Source organism: Camelus bactrianus, chromosome 1 (assembly GCF_048773025.1).
Source record: "Camelus bactrianus isolate YW-2024 breed Bactrian camel chromosome 1, ASM4877302v1, whole genome shotgun sequence".
Classification (NCBI taxonomy): domain Eukaryota; kingdom Metazoa; phylum Chordata; class Mammalia; order Artiodactyla; family Camelidae; genus Camelus; species Camelus bactrianus.
This window is the reverse complement of record NC_133539.1, coordinates 42694356-42712135: the sequence shown is the minus strand read 5'-3', so window position 1 is coordinate 42712135 and position 17780 is coordinate 42694356. Positions and strand designations below refer to the sequence as shown.

At 43.1% G+C, this 17780-nt stretch overlaps 1 protein-coding gene across 11 annotated transcripts in view; it reads right to left on the bottom strand.

Moving 5' to 3' along the window:
- Positions 1-16805, bottom strand: part of LOC105077956 (uncharacterized) — a 515300-nt gene extending 498495 nt beyond the window's left edge. For 6 of the 11 annotated variants that reach the window (XR_012506661.1, XM_074362661.1, XM_074362677.1 and 3 more), the window contains exons 1-3: positions 16550-16805; positions 14385-14504; positions 5009-5107 (exon numbers count right to left, since the gene is read on the bottom strand). Coding sequence is in view for 1 of the 11 variants with exons in the window: in XM_045503848.2 (XP_045359804.2) it covers positions 11440-12103; positions 14385-14504; positions 16550-16680 (915 nt within the window). In the remaining 10 variants the exon portion in view is untranslated. Of the gene's footprint in view, positions 1-5008; positions 5108-10671; positions 12104-14384; positions 14505-16549 lie in introns of those variants that run through there. The other 5 variants (XM_074362620.1, XM_074362637.1, XM_074362649.1 and 2 more) reach the window with 4 other exon arrangements.
- Between the last annotated feature and the right edge of the window lie 975 nt (positions 16806-17780).

Genomic DNA, 17780 nt, shown 5'->3' with positions numbered 1-17780 from the left:
TGATGGTTTCTCAAAAGAAAATCAAAGCAGCTTGTTATGGGTTGAGAACTGTCTCCCAAAAAAGATATGTTGAAGCTCTACCCTCCAGTACCTGTGAATGACCTTAGATGGAAACAGGCTCTTTGTAGATGTACTTAGCTAAGATGAGGTCATCAGGACAGACCCTAATCCAAAATGACTTTATAAGAATGTCTTTATAAGAAGAGGAATTTTGGCCAGGTGAGGACAGAGGTGGAGATTGCAGTGATGCATCTACAAACCAAGGAGCCCCAAGGCCCGCCAGCAAATACTGGGAACTAGAAGAGGTAATAAGGGATTCTCTTCTGCAGGTTTCAAAAGAAACATTAACCTGCTGACACTTTAATTTCAGACTTCTAGTCTCCAGAACTGTAAGACAATAAAGTCCTGTGATTTTAAGCCATTCAGTTGGTGGAACTTTGTTAATGCAGCCCTCAGAAACCAATACATCACTGTTGGTGACGATAGAAAGAAGATGCTAGGGGAGCAACAGAAAATGTCCCTTATAATCTTCCAAAGAAGCAATGAGGGTGCTTGGAAAGTAAAATCATCCAGGAGACACTGTATCATTTGTGTAATTTCACAACTAGTTTGTCCTCTACCTGCCACTCGTTTGTAACCTCTCTTGAGCTCAGGGTCATTGGAAACTCGGTAAATAATTTGGCTTCCCTCTTTCTTTAAGTGACTTTCAAGAAAATTAAAGCCAAGTTTCCAACAAAGAAATATGCAAGTGTACAAAGTGGAATGAGAAATAGCTCCTCAGCACCAGGTTAAGTGGCCACAGGGTCTTAAATAATTTGTTTTGGAAACCACTGCACGTATCACTACTGTCTCAGCAAGCAGTATAAACCACCAGTATCACAGAGAACGTTAACCTGAAGTGGTTAATGCATATAAATCCCAATTCTGCTCCCTTTCAACACAAAATAAGTGAGCATGTGGAGAAAAGAATAAGGTCACACAGCCAGTAGGTTAAAGTTATCATCTATGCTAGTTTGCTCAACACTGTCCCGGTTTTAGCATTGAAAGTCCTGTGTTTCAGGACATCTCTCCATCCCAAAGAAATCCGGTTGGTTGATCACCCTATACAGAGATTTGAATACAGGAAGTCTAATGTGGAGATGGTGTTCTTAAACCACACCAGCCCATACCTTCCATTTCAATCACTTTCATTTGGGTACGGAGCATGACATGGTTTGAATCCCCCATGACTGGTCCAAAGCCTGTGCTTTGTTATCCTATAGCACAATTCATCTCTGACCCTACAACCTAGACATCTGACAGAAGCTTCACTTTGCATCCAAAGAATGGAAGCTACTGTTGGGGCTCAGGAAGGGATGGCATATTGCATATTTTGAATTACAGTTCCTTAAGAAATGGCCAACAAAAGAAGAACACTCTGACCTGTCTTCCTTTCTGTCTTCCTGAAAGCAGGAAATAAATCTCTCATGTGAAAGGTGCACTCCCTGCATCTGGAAGGTAGAGAGACACTGTTATGGCCGAAGACAGGAAAGCCTGTGTAAACAAATCCTATTCCTTCTTCAGTTTCCTCCCCCAAGGCCAAACTCTGTCTAGATTCTTCACTAACTGAGCACCCAAAACCTAAGTTTATTTTAGTCCTGTCAATTCATCACCAATTTATTGTTTCTTTGTCTAAAAGTATAAAAGCTGCCTGCTTTGGCCACTTCTTAGGTCCTATTTTTAGAAGACCTCCATGTGCATGATTTAAAATTCATTTCTTTTTCCTCCTATTAATCTGTCTTATGTCAATTTTGTTAGCCCGGCCACAAGAACTCAAGAGAGGAGAGGGGGAAATTGCCCCTCCCAACACTGTCCTTTCTTTGCCTTCCAAGCGTCTGACAGCAGGATGCCCCCACTCCCAGCCCTCTGTCACAGCCACCTCTCACAGGAGGAGGAAATCTTCATTTGCTCAGAGGGTCCCAAGGAATAACGACAAAGTTCACGTTTCCCATGGGCTCCTTCCCTGAAATAAGACCCAGGACTCACTGAAGTCTCAGAGTGAAGAGTCAGAAGGGTCAGGGTAGCTAAGTCACCCAGCCTCTGACACTGACTCACCCTCAGCACTTTATTTCAGATCAGGATAACCTACAAGGTCTGAATGCTCAGGTACACTATGGATTTCTTCTAAAAAAAGACCTTCTGATTCTATTGATGTCCATTTTCTGACGGCTATTGCTCTTGTTAAAAGTCCTATGCCACAACTAAAGCCATTTTTAAGTGCATTACCAGTCATCTTGGAGGAATAATTTCAGGCATTCTCTTACATTTCCTTAAGCTTCCTGAACTAAAAGCAATTTACTTTTTGGAGGTGCATCAGAAAGAAAGTCCACTAAAGGCTGAATTTCCTCTTTTCTAATTCAGTCCCTTGAATGCTCTTCTCCTCACCTTTCCCCTCCCACAGAAGTTTCCCTTATCCCTCGGATTCAGACCCAAATTCTGTCTCCCCCAGAAATCTTCCCAATTTTCTTTATACACAAATAATGAAAAAATGTTTAAATTGTAACATTTTACTGTGTGTCAAACACTGTGCCAGATAGATAAGATAGACAGGCACACAATCTTAGATTAAATATATATAATCTTAATCTTCACAACTACCCTATGAAGCACATAGCATTCTGATTATCTTAATTCACAGATCAGAAAATTCACTTACCAAGAAATTAAGTAGTTTGCCCAATGTCACACAGCTAGACAGAGTCAAGGTTCAAACCCAGACCTGCTAACGTGAAACTCTGTGTTCCTAAATTGTAATTATCTCACGATAATTCCCCACACATTCACTTCCAGAATCACCCATCAGGTACACAGCTCAGCTGTGGCTTAACCCATGTTCCTGGCTATTGTCCGGTGACTTTTCATGAGTGTGTCGTGTTTATCCCATGTATACGTGGAACATGCAGGATTACAGGAACTCTACTCTGTGTCTCTTGGAATCTCCAGCACTTAGCACAGTGCTTTTCTCAGTATTAATCTTGGTCTTCATCCAGATCTAACATTATGATAGGGCTTGTCTTGGAAGGAATGCAAGTATTGGTTGACTGTATACCACAACTGAGTATTTGATTCAGAAGTGCACAACATTTTATTCACGTATGTTACAAGTATTGAAATATGTGAAAACTGATGAGATGAGATATATTCCATTCATCCATTATATGTTCAGCATTATTTACCAAACAAGTATTTATCTACATTTTGTACTTAAAAGATACTTCTTTAAAAGCACTGAATAGATGCAAAGATGAATGAGATGCAGATTTTTGCCTTAAAGAATTTTCAATTAAGCAAGGCAGGTATGATTGGGAAGTAAAATAAATGAAGATGAATTATGTAAGAGAGACAGGTTTTCCTCTCAGTTTGACCCTCAAGGTGGGTGGAATTTGGACAAGAGGAAATGGGCAAAGGCAGTCCCAGCAGAGAGAAAGAACTGCAGGAGCAAGATGCAGAGGCAGCAAAGGACAGACTATATGCAGAGCACAGTGGTTCCCAGTCTACGTGAAGTATTGAGAGCAGAAGCAAGTGAGGCTAAAAAGGTAGGTTACATCAGATGGCCTCATTAGGAGGCTAAGACATCTAAATATCCTGAGTGTTTAACAAAAGGCATGATAGCAAGAGATTTGCTTCCAGAAAAATTAATGCTTCGGCAATGTGAAGCATGGATGAAAAGAAAAAGAAATGCGAAGGAGAAACAATCAGGGAAATGGGCATTGAATTACAGTGAAGATTATCAGTATTTTGTGCCTATCAATCCTCATTCACAAACTAAAGATATTTGCTATCTAAATTTCAAGTAGAATTCATGAAATACTGACTCTAAGATATTTTGTGATCTTTTGAAGAAATGTATGTAATAGATATGTCTCTTAAATTACCAATGCTAGAAACTACCGGTCAGACCTGGAGATATTGAATCTCAGCTGGTACCATCGCGTCCTCGTTCTCATCTCCATAGGTCTTTGCTTATATGCCTATTAAACAATTTATCACAGGCTGTCTTTCATTTATAATTATTTGCATATATAATGCCCATTATTTTGTCAGCACCTACAGGAGAAGAAATATAGCACAGAAGATACTGTCTGTGAAGGAATGGGGGGGCAAACTAACTGGCTTCTAACCAACCCCCACCAAGAGCAGCTTTAACACAGAGGCTGTGCTCCAGGAAGCAGGTAATGGGCCAGTAATCTCAGAAGAATACCCAGACCCTCCAGGGCTCCTCCCTAAAGCCAGGATTCCTCGAGGTTAAGAGGAATGCAGCACCCTCTAAAATGCCCTGATTGTTATCACCGTTTCCATTCTATCCAGTTTTTCCATAAAACCTCAAGCCCCCAACCCCAAGGCAGAGTCACCATCTCTAAGATATAAGCCTGCAGTGACTCCCCTTGGCCTGGCAAAGCAGGAAAGCTGTTCTTTTCTGATTTTCTCAGAATTCTGCCTCCGTGTCTCAACCCATTTTTCAGGGTACAGAGGCCGTTTTTTTGCTGCAACATCTAGAAAAAACATTGGTAGTGGATACATGTTCATTAAATTAAATTAAATCAGAAGTCACTTCTAATTTTTGTTGATGCATTTAGTTTTTTATCATCCACTGATGTCTGAACAACCACTGAGTACCTACTATGTAAAGACACTGAAGTTAGGCAGCAATATGGAAATTTAAAACATTCACAGTGAAGCGCAAGTAAATCATTAACTATAATATAGTCTTACAAGTGTTGTGATGAAGATGATCACAATTAGGAAGCCTCCTAATCCAACTGGAGGTGCACTGAAAAGCTTCCCAGAAACTGGAACTTCTACAATGAGTAGAAACAACCCAGGAAGGCAGGGTATTAAAAGCCATTGTGTAGAGTCCTGTAAGTTTTCTACATTTCCAAGTACTCTGTAACTTTAAATTAAAGACAATCTTTGACCTTATTTACTTAACTTCCTTATCTTTGAAAGAAAAAAGCTATTGAAGCCATACCTTTTATTTTAATATTCTTCGGGCTTTGGAGGCAGAGAGAACCTGGGTTTGATTCGCACCTCTTCTGCTTAGTAACTATTTGAGACCGAATTTTCTCACCTGCAAAATAGATACACTGTGTAAATGACTTTCAGGTTTGTTGGGAGAATTACAGGAGATGCTTACATAAGATATCTATCAAAGTTCATTGTTCTTGCCAAGCCAACTTCACCCCCCACCTTGCATGACTCCTCCCATCACTTCTTGGTCTCCCTGCACCCAGTCCCACACTCCTTCTTTTGCCACCATTCCTTGAGAGAGTATCTTCCAGGTGTGATTTCTGGAGTGGACAGGGTAGCCAGTGGCAATTAGAAAAGTAAGAGGGAGAGAAACCCCTGTCCTCTGATGTGATATTCAAGCTACGTGTTCAAACATCCTTTAATCACGTCATTCCATACTAAGAGACCCTCATGATCTCCCTGGTTATTATACTTTATTCCTATTCTTAACCATCATGCTTTAAATAATGTAGCCTCCCTCTTTCCATCTCAAATTTTTGCCCATGCTTCCTATTAAGGAAACTTCGCTCCACTTACACTATTCCACAAATCCGCAGGCCCAGCCCCACTTTGATGTTTTCAATCGCCTACACCTAGAACGTCTTCTCTAGTCACCTTTATTTATCACTGCTCTATCCATCTTTTGGCAACAAATTCAATTTTGCGTCTATCTCATTATGTATCTTTTCCATTTCACCAGGTGTCACATACGCCTTCTCTAAACTCCTATTCTACCATAGTTAGCACCATATGACTTAGTATTATTATTGACCACTGGTTTGTTTCAAATGCTACTTTTTTCTCTTTCACTCCTTAACATAAAGAAACCGAAATTTGCCCCTGAGACAACCAATTTAATGTCCTAATTTACAAATTCAGTCATCAAATCTGGGCAAGCTAATTTTATTCATCCATTAAAATTGACACTATTAAAAAAAATGGCTGCTTTCTTTTTGTGGCTTTCTTCTTCTCTGCTAGGCATGGTTTATCGCCTTTCCTCTGTCTCTGTTACAGATTTCTTGTGCTTTGTTTACCCTGTTACTGTTGCTAGTTTACATTGGCTCTCTTGCCTCCTTCCGCACGATCTCTCTGGGGATCTCCCTACTCTAGAAGTTTGTGTATGCTATCCAAATCGCTTCTCTGTGCTTCAAGTCTCTGTTCCCAGATCACATGCAGGTATCAGACACTCAACCTGTGCCCACGAGAATCTCTTCCTCTGTTTCCTACTGTGGGTGGTGGCACCATCATCAACCTCGTCATTCAGACCAGAGACCAGGGCATCAGCCTTGCCTCTTCCCAACCTTTCACCAACCACAAGAAATGCATCACCAAGGCTTGTTAAGTTTACTTAGGCGCTGTTCTCTGAGTTATTTTCCCAGTTCTTATCTCTACTGCTACTACTTGTATTGCATCAATGATCTCTCTGAAATGAAAATCAGACCTTCATAACCTATTTTAGAACTCTTCCAATTTTTTCTCATTGCCAAAAAGATGACCTCCCAGTTCCTTGGGCCCCCAGCTTTCTAGACTATCTAGGTACACTCACACATGCCAGATATTTACAGCCCTGCCTGCGCCGTGCACCTCACTTGTCCAGGCTGTTCCCTCGGATTGGAATCTCTTCCTCCTATTCATTCTAAGGGATTCTATTTAAACATCTTCATTCTGCACTTTCTCAGACCCCAGTAATAAACAAAGTTGGTCATTTTACCACTCTGCTTCTCTCCTAGAGCCTGCAGAAAGAAGCATAGCCTGCCAACAGGTGAGACTCCTCCTGAATTTCTGAACAATAGAACTGTAAGATAACACATCTGTGTTATTTTAAGCCAAAAAGTTTGTGATAATTTGTCATGGCAACGTAGAAAAACTAACCTGGTATATATCCAATAAATACCTACTTTTGTACATAAAAGTTTCAATTCAGTCTGGTGAGAGCTGCATGGGAGACTGAAAACATATGTGGTAAGCCTCCCATCTTAAGGCGGGGAAATTTCTCATTCAACAAGGACTATTTGTTATCAAGTATAATACATGTTTAGGGGGAAAGGCAGCATTGCTTCCCTCAGCAGGCAATTTCAGTGTTTTATCACCATATGATCAAGCACCTCCCATGTCCAACAGAGCTCTCACTTGCCACTAATTTAAGATTATTTTCTTACGACTATTTCCTTGTGGACAGAGTATAACTGGCCAACATCTCACTCCTAAATGTCCTACAAATTCTCAAAGACAGGAATCAAGTTTGCCCTTAGAATTCTTCTCACGAGAGTTTAACTTTTTCTCAAATGCCTTTTCAATTTCTATAATTATTTTTATTTCCCTTCTCTGGATTCCTTTTTAAAAGATTAATTTGAGATGCAATACATTTGGCCAGTGCCAAGGTTAGTCTAGAATTAGAAAAAAGATTTCTCACTTTCAAGCTTCTTGTAATGACAAAACCACACAACTTTAACAACTAATGTGTAACATGGAATTTCTCAGATTAGGTAAATGTTTGTTCAGCAATAATTCTTCTTAGCTGCTTTCAATCTATTTGAACCAGCGCCTATAAAAATTTGCATTGTTTTGTAAAGTCTTTGTCCAGGGGAATTGAAAGGGAGAGAGAAAAAAATCAGTGAGAGAAAAAAATGAGAAAATGCATTTAAGATGAAAAGACTTAGTTTTATAAAAATATATTTTTCCTAGAAATGTCTATAAAGATGTTTCTCTACCAGTATAAGGCCCTGCCTTCCTCAATCAGGGATTTTGCTTCTCTGCTTCCTTTTAAATCTCAGCCAGCATTTCAAAAAATCAATATGGTTTAGTAATAATTCATAATCCTCTCCATGCTGCCTTTGTTAGCCAGCTGGAGCAGTCATATTTTGCTAGCTGGGTTTTTTACAAAAAAGTATTCAACAACAAACAGGAATCACAAATCACAGGTGCAGAGTTCTCAGAAGCCTGTTTGTTCTGCTGCGCGGTGTCCCCACGTAAGTCAGGCATGTCCACTAATTTTGATATAAGGAAAATTGGAGTCTTCCCTGGGAAAAGCAATTGGACACTTGCCTAACGTTCTTTTGTAAGTATAGAACAGCCGTGGCTCTTCAAGAACCGTGCTGTCTTCATTGATGTAAACCTACGGAAGCCAATGTGTGGTCTTGTCGCCTAGACCAAAGAGAGTCCCTTCAATCCATGAGCTTGTTAAGTGTTTGTTTGTTTGTTTGTTTATAGAATGAATAAGCAAAATACTTTTTAGAATTGTGTATTTGTGACAGTCAATTCTGTAAGTCGACTTGGCTAGGCTCTAATACTCAGTTACTTAATCAGCACTAATCTAGGTGTCATGAATGTATTTTGTAGACATGATTAACATCTCTAATAAGTTAACTCTAAGTAAAGGAGACCACCCTGCATCATGCAATCAGATGAGAGTAGACCTCATGCAATCAGATGAGAGTCTTTAAGAGCAAAACTGAGGCTCCTTGAAGAAGGAGAAATTCTGCCTCAACACTGCAGCATCAGCCTTCTCCCCAAAGAGTTTCCAGCCTGCTGGCCTCCTCCTTCCCCCAGATTTCAGACTTGCCAGCCCCCATAATAATGTAAGTTATTCATGGCCTAACTACTGGTTCAGTTTCCCTGGAGCACTCTAAATGATGTAGTACTGGTTTTCAAAGTATGTAGATACTATTGAGATTTAAACACATAAATTGACTTCAAATATATTTCTATGTAGTAATATTTGTCACTATGTATTTTCACAATTGCTCAATAACTAGTAAAATAAAAATTATACCTAAGAAAATCTGCAAAAAGTTTTTGACATTAATCAAGTGTTCTTAAGCTAAGAAAACTTGGGAAAATTTGGGAAGTTTAAGATGACTACTCAGTCTGGAAACTAGATTTTGCCAACTCTATAGAAGAACAGACTTTATGCATGACTTTGACTATGAAAGGTGGAGAAACAGATACCCTGAGGCTCAGAGTGTAAAATCACAGGCTGCTTTCAGGCAACTGCTGGGCGGAAGGTTATATGATCTACCTTCAGAAACCTTGCCTTACGCCAGCCCTTATGGTACTGCAACTGTCTGCATCCCTTCAGAGGCTCCATGAGGGTAAAGCTTACAACGCCCACTCATAACAGGCAAAGCAATAACTACCACACCTTGAGCACATCCCATGCGCTTTGCCTCTTTATATAAAGTATCCCATGAATATAGGTTATTCTCAAAATCCTATAAAATAGGAGTTACTTGAAACACGTGTTTACATGTGAAAAAACTGGACCTTGGAGAATTCATTGCCCAAAGTGTCTTTAGATTTATGCTGATTACCTAGCACTCATTAGAGTGCTTTGTACATTGCAGGTGCTCACTAAATATTTGGTGAATGAAGTAATACAGATGTTCCAAAGAGAACTAAATGCAAATCATTTATTTAACAGATGAGGAAACTGAGGCCAAGAAAGACTAAGTGACTCATCCACAAAGCACTGCAGATTAATGGCACCAGAAGCCAGTTCTCGTCTGTTCGGCCAGGATATCACAGAAGTGATGTTTATGTATCTAATAGCTGTAGCTTCCTAGGCCCTTTGCAGGGTGAAAATATCCCTGTACCAGCTAACCAAGGGTCATGTTTGGGCTTTGAGTAGGAAAATTTAGCTACTAATCCTTCCCTCTCAGCTCCCCAGACTGTCCCTGCCCAGGACCAATGCAGTCTTCAAGAAAAGCAGATGACTGATGATTTCAGTCTTCTCTTGATGAAAAATGACAAACCAAAAAATCCTCTCCTAACCCATCCAGCTAGTAAGTTATTCATCTGAGTTTAGAAATCTTGCTTAGATGTGCAAGGATGTGTAATATTTGTGTAGGACATGTATAACTTTGCCCAAAGAACCTGAGAGGACCCCCAAAGTTGTGAATGTTCTCCAGCCAATGGTTCTAAGACAGGATGACACAGCTATCTCTTAGGCTTCCAAATTCCCATCAGAGACTATTTTTAGAAGTATTACCTGGGAAAGCTAATTTTGGGGGTGAAAGAAACTTTTTAAAAAATTAAAAAGAGAAAGGCTGCAAGTTATAAATTTCAGAGGTGAATTAAAGATATGTAGTAGTGATAGCACTGAACTGAATACATAGATTTGAATCCAAAACCAAACATCTTAAGTGTATATGTTGTAAAGAGTGTAACAGAATGAGAACCTCAAATTCACAGTCAAAAAAACCTGGAGTTGAGGGGGAGAAAAAGCATAAGATTCCAAACTCTCAGAAATCCTAGAATTAACAACTCTCCTGGCCACTGGAACTCCCAAATGTTCCCAAGGATGAATTATCTATTTGTGTGTCTTCGATCTCTTAGCTGTGACCTGGATGGAGACATTGGAGGAGCCCAACAATCGATGAGCAATTATCTGCAATAAAGGTAAGTAAGCTTTACTTTTCCAAGATTGGAAAGGAAGGAGCTGTAAGCTGCTTCCCTTCCAAGCTCTGATTCTTGGCCTGTAGAGATCATCTTTGTCCATATGTAGAAATGTGAGTGTCAGCCGAGGGAGGTTGACGTGGGGTTCTAGGAGGTGAGCATCCCAAACGAAAAAATGCATGAGGAGTTACAATACCTCCAGACAGACTTCAGCCGGAGACACCATGGGGTTAGCAACACTTTATTGCCACAGGGAGGTGCGCCTATGATGCACCTGTCCCGCTTTTATCTGTTTTCTGTCAGCACATGCGCAGTCTGAGTTTCTTTGTTCATTAGGCTTACAGAATATCTCTAGCACATGCGTACTTCTATTTTCCTAGTTCTAAACCTTATATAATTGACACATGCGTGGAGCAATTATTTACTGCATACTACAAACATGCTCTGATCATGGCCTTGGGTCCCATGGCCTTAACTCATCTCAAGGCCAGCTCACATTCCACCGCCTAGGTCCTGGGGACCCTAGCCCACATGGCAGAGCATTGTGCCCAAAAACCACAACAACAATATAGAGTACAGCATCCTACTAATACACAGGCAGCTACAATAGCCAGGACAGCTAGGCTCCATCTCCAGGAGGACGTCAAGGATGACCACCAATTTTTAAGGGGGTCTTGAGTTACATTATCTATGCAATCCAATTCCTGATCTATTTCATGCAGTGCCTTAGTTAACTTCCTTCTGGTGATCTGGTATATAGATACAACATTCAATATGTAGCATAGCACATGTGCCACCCTGGCTTGCAGTGAGAATATCTAATGCCATTCTATTTTGTAAGACCACCTTTCGCATCTGGGTAGTCTCATCTAACAATTTCTCTATAACTCTTCTAGTAACATTCAGTATAGCTGATATGTGCTGAGCCAAAGCTTCTACCTGTAATTCGACACTGATGGTCCCAGCACCAGGCAGGAACAGGGCCATAGGATAAAACCATCAAGCTGCATGCTTTCCCTGGTGCCACCGGGTGTGCAGTGGGTCCCAGTTTGTGGGGCGCTCTGTTAAAATGGGCCAGATATGTCCGGGCAAGTAAGCTCTACCCCAAGTACAGCGCCCTGTCCATTTAGCTGGGAGATAACACCATCCGTGGGTGCCGCATACCCACAGGTACCCTGGTGGCAAGAAATCAGTGGGGTTTACGCCAATTAAAGGTCGTCCATCCCACCAGGTGGAGGCATTTACATTATAAATAATTTTGGCACATAGTTCTTCTGGGAGCCACCCCACTGTGCGGTTTGGAGCCTTGTGTTCAAACTGCTGCTCAAGACAGAGAGGGCTTAAATTTCTCATTTTTACATAAACACTATTCATCCATCCCCACCCATTCCATACAGTTCTTTCAATTGGGGGGGAGGCAATGCCCCGCTCACATCGGAGTATCTCTTCAATAGTCTGCCGCCGCAAGTCCCAGGGTGATTTTGCTGTCCTGTCGGCATTCCATTGAATCAAGGTGTTCCAATTAACTCTGGACACGGGGTGGAGGTGCCATGGCAGTCCATCTCCTGCGTCTATGGGAAGTTCAGTATAGACCCAACAGTGAGAGACGTTGTGGACTCGCGTGAATGTGTGTGCCCAGGAGAACATGGTATTTGCTGTTACTCTGGACAGAAGGACAGAGCAGAGGTGGACATCATGATTGGCAAATCTCTCCCTTCTGGGAGGATGCAAGCCACTTTCTCATCCTGTGAGAGTACAGTCGCACAAAGGGCTGTTTGCCCTGGGTGGTGGTACCACACCAACCTGCCATCACTAGGTTGGTTACACTCTGGGAGAGCTTCAGGAGCTACCAGTGGAACTGCCCAAAGCCGTAGGGCTTCTGCTCCTTTAAGTAGGGACACTCCTGTGTTCCCTAGAGTAACATGCACATCAAAAGGCCATTCCCCCACTCATGGGGTTACCTGCAGGGCTTTCTCTAGCCCATCACCCCATGGTTCCAAAAGGGTTAGCCAGGGGCCTTCAGTCTGGACCTGATTCTTCCATGTCCAGGTGTCCTGTTTTCCCGAGTTCAACATCCTGGGGGCATGTAATATTAACGTGTGCCCCACTGTTGAGACATCGGAGGCATTCTACATGGGCCCAACTCTGAGCCTCTGAATAGTCCCTTGCAATAACTTTTCTAGTAGGCTCATACCTGTATGTAGGTTGTTCATTTAAAAGATGTACCACCTGCGGCAAGACACTGTGGTTTGAGAGCCCTCAGTTTGTCCTTTAATAGGCCATTGTATCGTTCAATCATTCCTGCTGCTTGAGGATGGTAAGGCACATGCAATATCCAGTTAATATCATTTTCCTTGGCCCATTCCTAGGTCTGTTGGGCAGTAAAAGGGGCCCCTGTATCACTTTGTATTTTTAAGGGTATCCCATAAAAGACCCATAAAACTTCCAGTGCTCTAATAGTAGAGTCTTATGTAGCTCGGGGCACATGGTGAGCAAAATCTAGACCAGTAGCGGTGTCTACCGCTGTCAGCAGGTACCGCAAGCCTGTACTAGGTGCAAAGAGGCCTACGTAACCTATTTGCCATACCTACAATGGCTGAATTCTCCATGCAATCTTCCCCATCTGTTGGGGCCATTGCCGCCGGCGCAGGTGGTGCTTAGCCCACCATGGACATTGCCGCACGGCATCTTTGGCTTCACTGTGGCTCAGGTGCAGGCCCCACCAGTCGGCTACCTGCCTCATTGTGTATGAGCCTACATGACCAAATTTCTTATGGAGCCAAGGACCTATGTTGGGTCCTGGAACCATGGCCTGTACAGGGCAAAGTTGGGCTAGCACATCAGCAGCATCATTGCCCGGTGCCAGGGCTGGGCGGTGCCCTGGTACATGGTAAACAGTATACTGGCCTTCTTGGCCTTTATCCCATAACTGTTTCCACATCTGTTGTCCTCATAGGGGCCGGTGCCCAATCATCCAGTCTTGCAGGGCCCATTGGGGTATCCACGTTGCATGGCCCAACTATCGGTGCAAATCTGCAAGGGACTAGGTTCATTCATCAACACCAGCCATACTGCTCGTAACTAAGCCCATTGGCTGGATTGGCCTTCTCCGGTCTCATACCAGAAGGCTTCAGTGGCAGGGTGCAGGGCTACTGCAACCCAAGTGGGCGGACTGCCCTTACAAGATCCATCAGTATACCAAGCAGTTCCCGGGGGTGGCCCTTTCCCTTCACAAAAGGGACTGGGCATAGGGTCCACCCCTTGTTGTGGGAGCATCTGTACGTCAGGCGCAACAAATCTCACAGGCTCTAACACCTGCTGCAACTCTGCAGCCAAGGGGCTAGCAGTGTACTGGGCCCTCTCTTCCAAATAAGCACCCCACTTCGTCAGAGCTGGGGTTTGGGCAGTTCCCGATTGGGGTTGCTTTGCCCATGTCTGTACCCACCCTGCAATAGGGCATGTGGTCTGCACTTGGACCTCTTGCTTCCCCGTCAGGGGTTCAGTGGCAATCAAGGATGCATAAGTTGCTGGCAATTTCTCAATCAGAGAATAACAACATTTAGCCCCTTTCCACAACTGAGACCAGAATCCTATGGGCACTTTCCTTTGCCCATGTTTCTGCCATAAGCCCCAGCCATATCCATCATTGTCCACATGGACTGTCAACCAGAAAGGAAGGTCTGGATCTATAACGTGAAGCGTTTGCACTTGGGCCACCACCCTCTTAGTTTCAACAAATGCGTATTTGGTCTCATCAGACCAATTCCAGACTTCTCCATTTTTAATCAGTTTACATAGAGGTTTGGCTATTTGGGCCAAATGAGGAATAAATACCTGCCAGTATCCCAGAGGACTTAAATAAGTCTGTAACTGCTAAACTGTTTCAGGGCGGGAATATGCCTGGATCGTGTCTATTACTGCTCCAGGCAGCACTTTTGTCTTACCCGACCAGACAGCACCTGAGAATCTGACAGAATATCCAGGTCCTTGCACTTTGTCCTTGTTCATGGTCCACCACCCGCCCGCCAGGGCTTCTCGCAGCGCTGTGGCACTGGTTTCCAAATCTGAAAGCGAATCAGAAGTTAGAATTATGTCATCTATATAATGGAACACATGAACAGTATCCGGTTTGCTCCATGTAGCCAGGTCCTGGGCCACCAGGCCATGGCACAGTGTGGGGCTGTGCAGATATCCCTGCGGCAACACAACAAATGTCCATTGTCTGACTTCCCAGGTGAAGGCAAACTGTTCTTGGCTCTCAGGGACTATGTCTATCAAGAAGAATGCATTAGACAGATCAACCACATAGTGACAAGTACCCAGTCTATGGGACAGCCGGTCCATCAAATCTGTTATATTCATCACAGCTGCATGCATGAGGGGAGTGACTTTATTCAGTTCCCGATAGTCCACTGTCATCCTCCAGGAGCTGTATGGCTTCTGCACTGGTCACACTGGAGAGTTATATGGGCTATGCGTAGCCCGAGTTACATTGGCTTCCTCAAGCTTTAGAATAGTCTGTCCTATTTCCTCATGGCCTCCGGGCAATCGATATTGCCGGACAGCCACCATTCGTGTGGCCTGTGGCAAAATTAAAGGTGCGTGATGAGGATGCCCCCATATAACTGTTTTCACCACGTGAACTCTCAGGTGAAACTCCCCTTGAGTCATCTGTATTTGCAATCCTTGCAAAATGTCTATCCCCAGAATATATTCAGCTATTGGGGATATATGCACTTCATTTGCAGCAGGGGGCAGATGGCCAATGCCCAAAATCAGAGTCTCTTGTTTAACATACATTTGCTTGTTTCCATATCCTTCTATATCAACCCATGGCCCCTGAAAACGTTCCAGATTTCCATGCACCAATGTAATTTCAGCTCCTGTGTCTACTAGTGCCAGTATTCACTGTTTATTCATGGGGGACCAGTGGATAGTCAGTTCAACATGTAGCCTCCGGTCACTGGGATGCCCCCCGTCCTGAACACCTTGGCCTTCCTCCTAGTCTGGGAGGAAATCAGCAAAGGCCACCTCTCAGGCCTGTTGGGAGGTTGGCAACGGAGAATATTGTTGCTCAGGCCATAATTGCTTCCTTAAGGCCATCAGCACCTCCAAAGGTTGGCCATGTAATTTTACACGGTTTAGGCCAGCTGCCAGTAAATCACACCATATCTGCTGGCAATCTAGCTTTTGGGGCCCTCCTAAAATTGGAGGATTCCCCTTTTTCCTCCTCTGTGTGGACTTCCCTTTCTGAGTCACTGCACAGGAGGAGGGGGTCTTGGACTCACCTTGAGTCTTGGCAGCACGTACCCCCTTTCGGCGCACCTCTCTGTCCCCCAGACGAGCCAGAGCCTCAGTTACTTCATGTATGGGGCGGTCTACATATGGTACTAGTAGGGCCGCCATACTCCCAAATGTTCCCATTGGGCCATTAGCCAAAATCAAATCTTTCATTCGAACTGTAAGGAGCTCATCATTTAGACTATGGAAATGCAAAGCGAACATCATCTGGTGCATCCATTTCTCAGACAACTTGCATTAAGTCCAAATACTTGGTCCATTTACTCGTATGTCACTCACAGTGGTCCCGCAGGAGTTCCCCCCGAGCCATGGGCTCCTCCAGTTCCACCTGCTGCCTCACCATGGGCCATAGATGCAGTGGAAAGGGGCTAGGGGTCAGGCTTACTGCTCTCAGAGACAGTGGGACCAGAGCTACACAGGCATAGCTGCTCTCAGAGGTGGCAGAGCTAGGACCATGCAGACACCTTTCTGCCATGCTGGGTCTCTGCTTAAGCTCCTCTTCTCTGCACTGCAACTCCTCCACTTGCATCTGTAAATCTCTCATCTCTTGGCTAGCATGCTGTAAAACAGATAAGAACATCCAGGCCACCCTCCCGGCTGCCTCTTGGTGGGCTAATGGGACATTATTTTCTAACAGCTCCAATGCCCTCCGGACATCATCTGGCCAGGGCACCACTGTGTCCCAATCCTGAGGTTGAGCCCACGTCAGCAAATAGGTGGCCACCGGGTACCATACAGAGGTAGGGGGCCACTTTGCTTCCATCAGAGCATCCCTGTCAGGGGCAGGGGGTTCAGAGGGGGCACTCACCTCATCCTGCTCACAGTGCAAAGTGTCAGCCAAGGGAGGCTGACGTGGAGTTCTAGGAGGTGAGCGGCCCAAACGAAAAAATGCACAAGGGGTTGCCATACCGCCAGACAGACTTCAGCCGGAGACACCATGGGGTTAACAATGCTTTATTGCCACAGGGAGGTGCACGCCTATGATTCACCTGCCCTGCCTTTATCTGTTTTCTGTCAGCACATGCGCAGAGTGAGTTTCTTTGTTCATTAGGCTTACAGAATATCTCTAGCACATGCGTACTTCTATTTTCTTTGTTCTAAATCTTATATAATTGACGCATGCGTGGAGCAATTATTTACTGCATACTACAAACATGCTCTGATGGTGGCCTTGGGTCCCACGGCCTTAACTCATCTCAAGGCCAGCTCACGGTGAGCCTATAAAATTAAGCCTCCTTTGATAATCAAATCCCTTAAGCTTTACTTCCTGAAATCATTTGATATAACTGGAAATGCTTAACTGCATTCTTAACCCACCATCATTCAAATCAACTTATCTGTTAACCATATTCCAGCCCTGGTGGTCTTCGGATTCTTCCATCACTCCAAGCATCCTTCTGAGGATTTTGAATTTTTTTTTTTTTCATTTGAGTGGTTTTTTAATTCTTCAGTTCCACCTAAAGTATTACTCTCAGGGTAGATTTCCCTAAATTAGTTCTTTTTGTCTGTTATTATCTCTCACAAACACATTTGTTTTCCTCATAGTCCTTATCTCAATGTGTAAGTTTTTGGTTTACTACTTTGTTTCTGTTTCCTTTTGTAGAGAGTTAACTCACTGAAGTCAAGAATAGACACACACACACACACACACACACACACTCTTCCAGGATCTAGCAGAATATCTGGTATATAATAGATGAACTAAATAAACATGAATCAAATTAATGTTCTAGCTAAGAAATACAAATGTGCAAAACTAAAAATTGTACATTTATATTTGACTTGCACTTTTACAGGCCTCATATATGTCTGAAGTCTGTTTTTCCCTATATTTCTCTACAGACAGCTAATGTTTTAGGCATTTTACGTATAATTTTTCTAGAAGACTCAAGGTATAATTTTTTTTTTTTTCATTTTAGCTTGTAATTCAATTCTGCAGAGAGTTATAGCCCTTGAAAGACCTTGAAAGGTAAAAAGGACCAGGATAACCTCTGCTGACTGTGTAATCCTGTATGACTTACCTACTTACATTGCTTAAG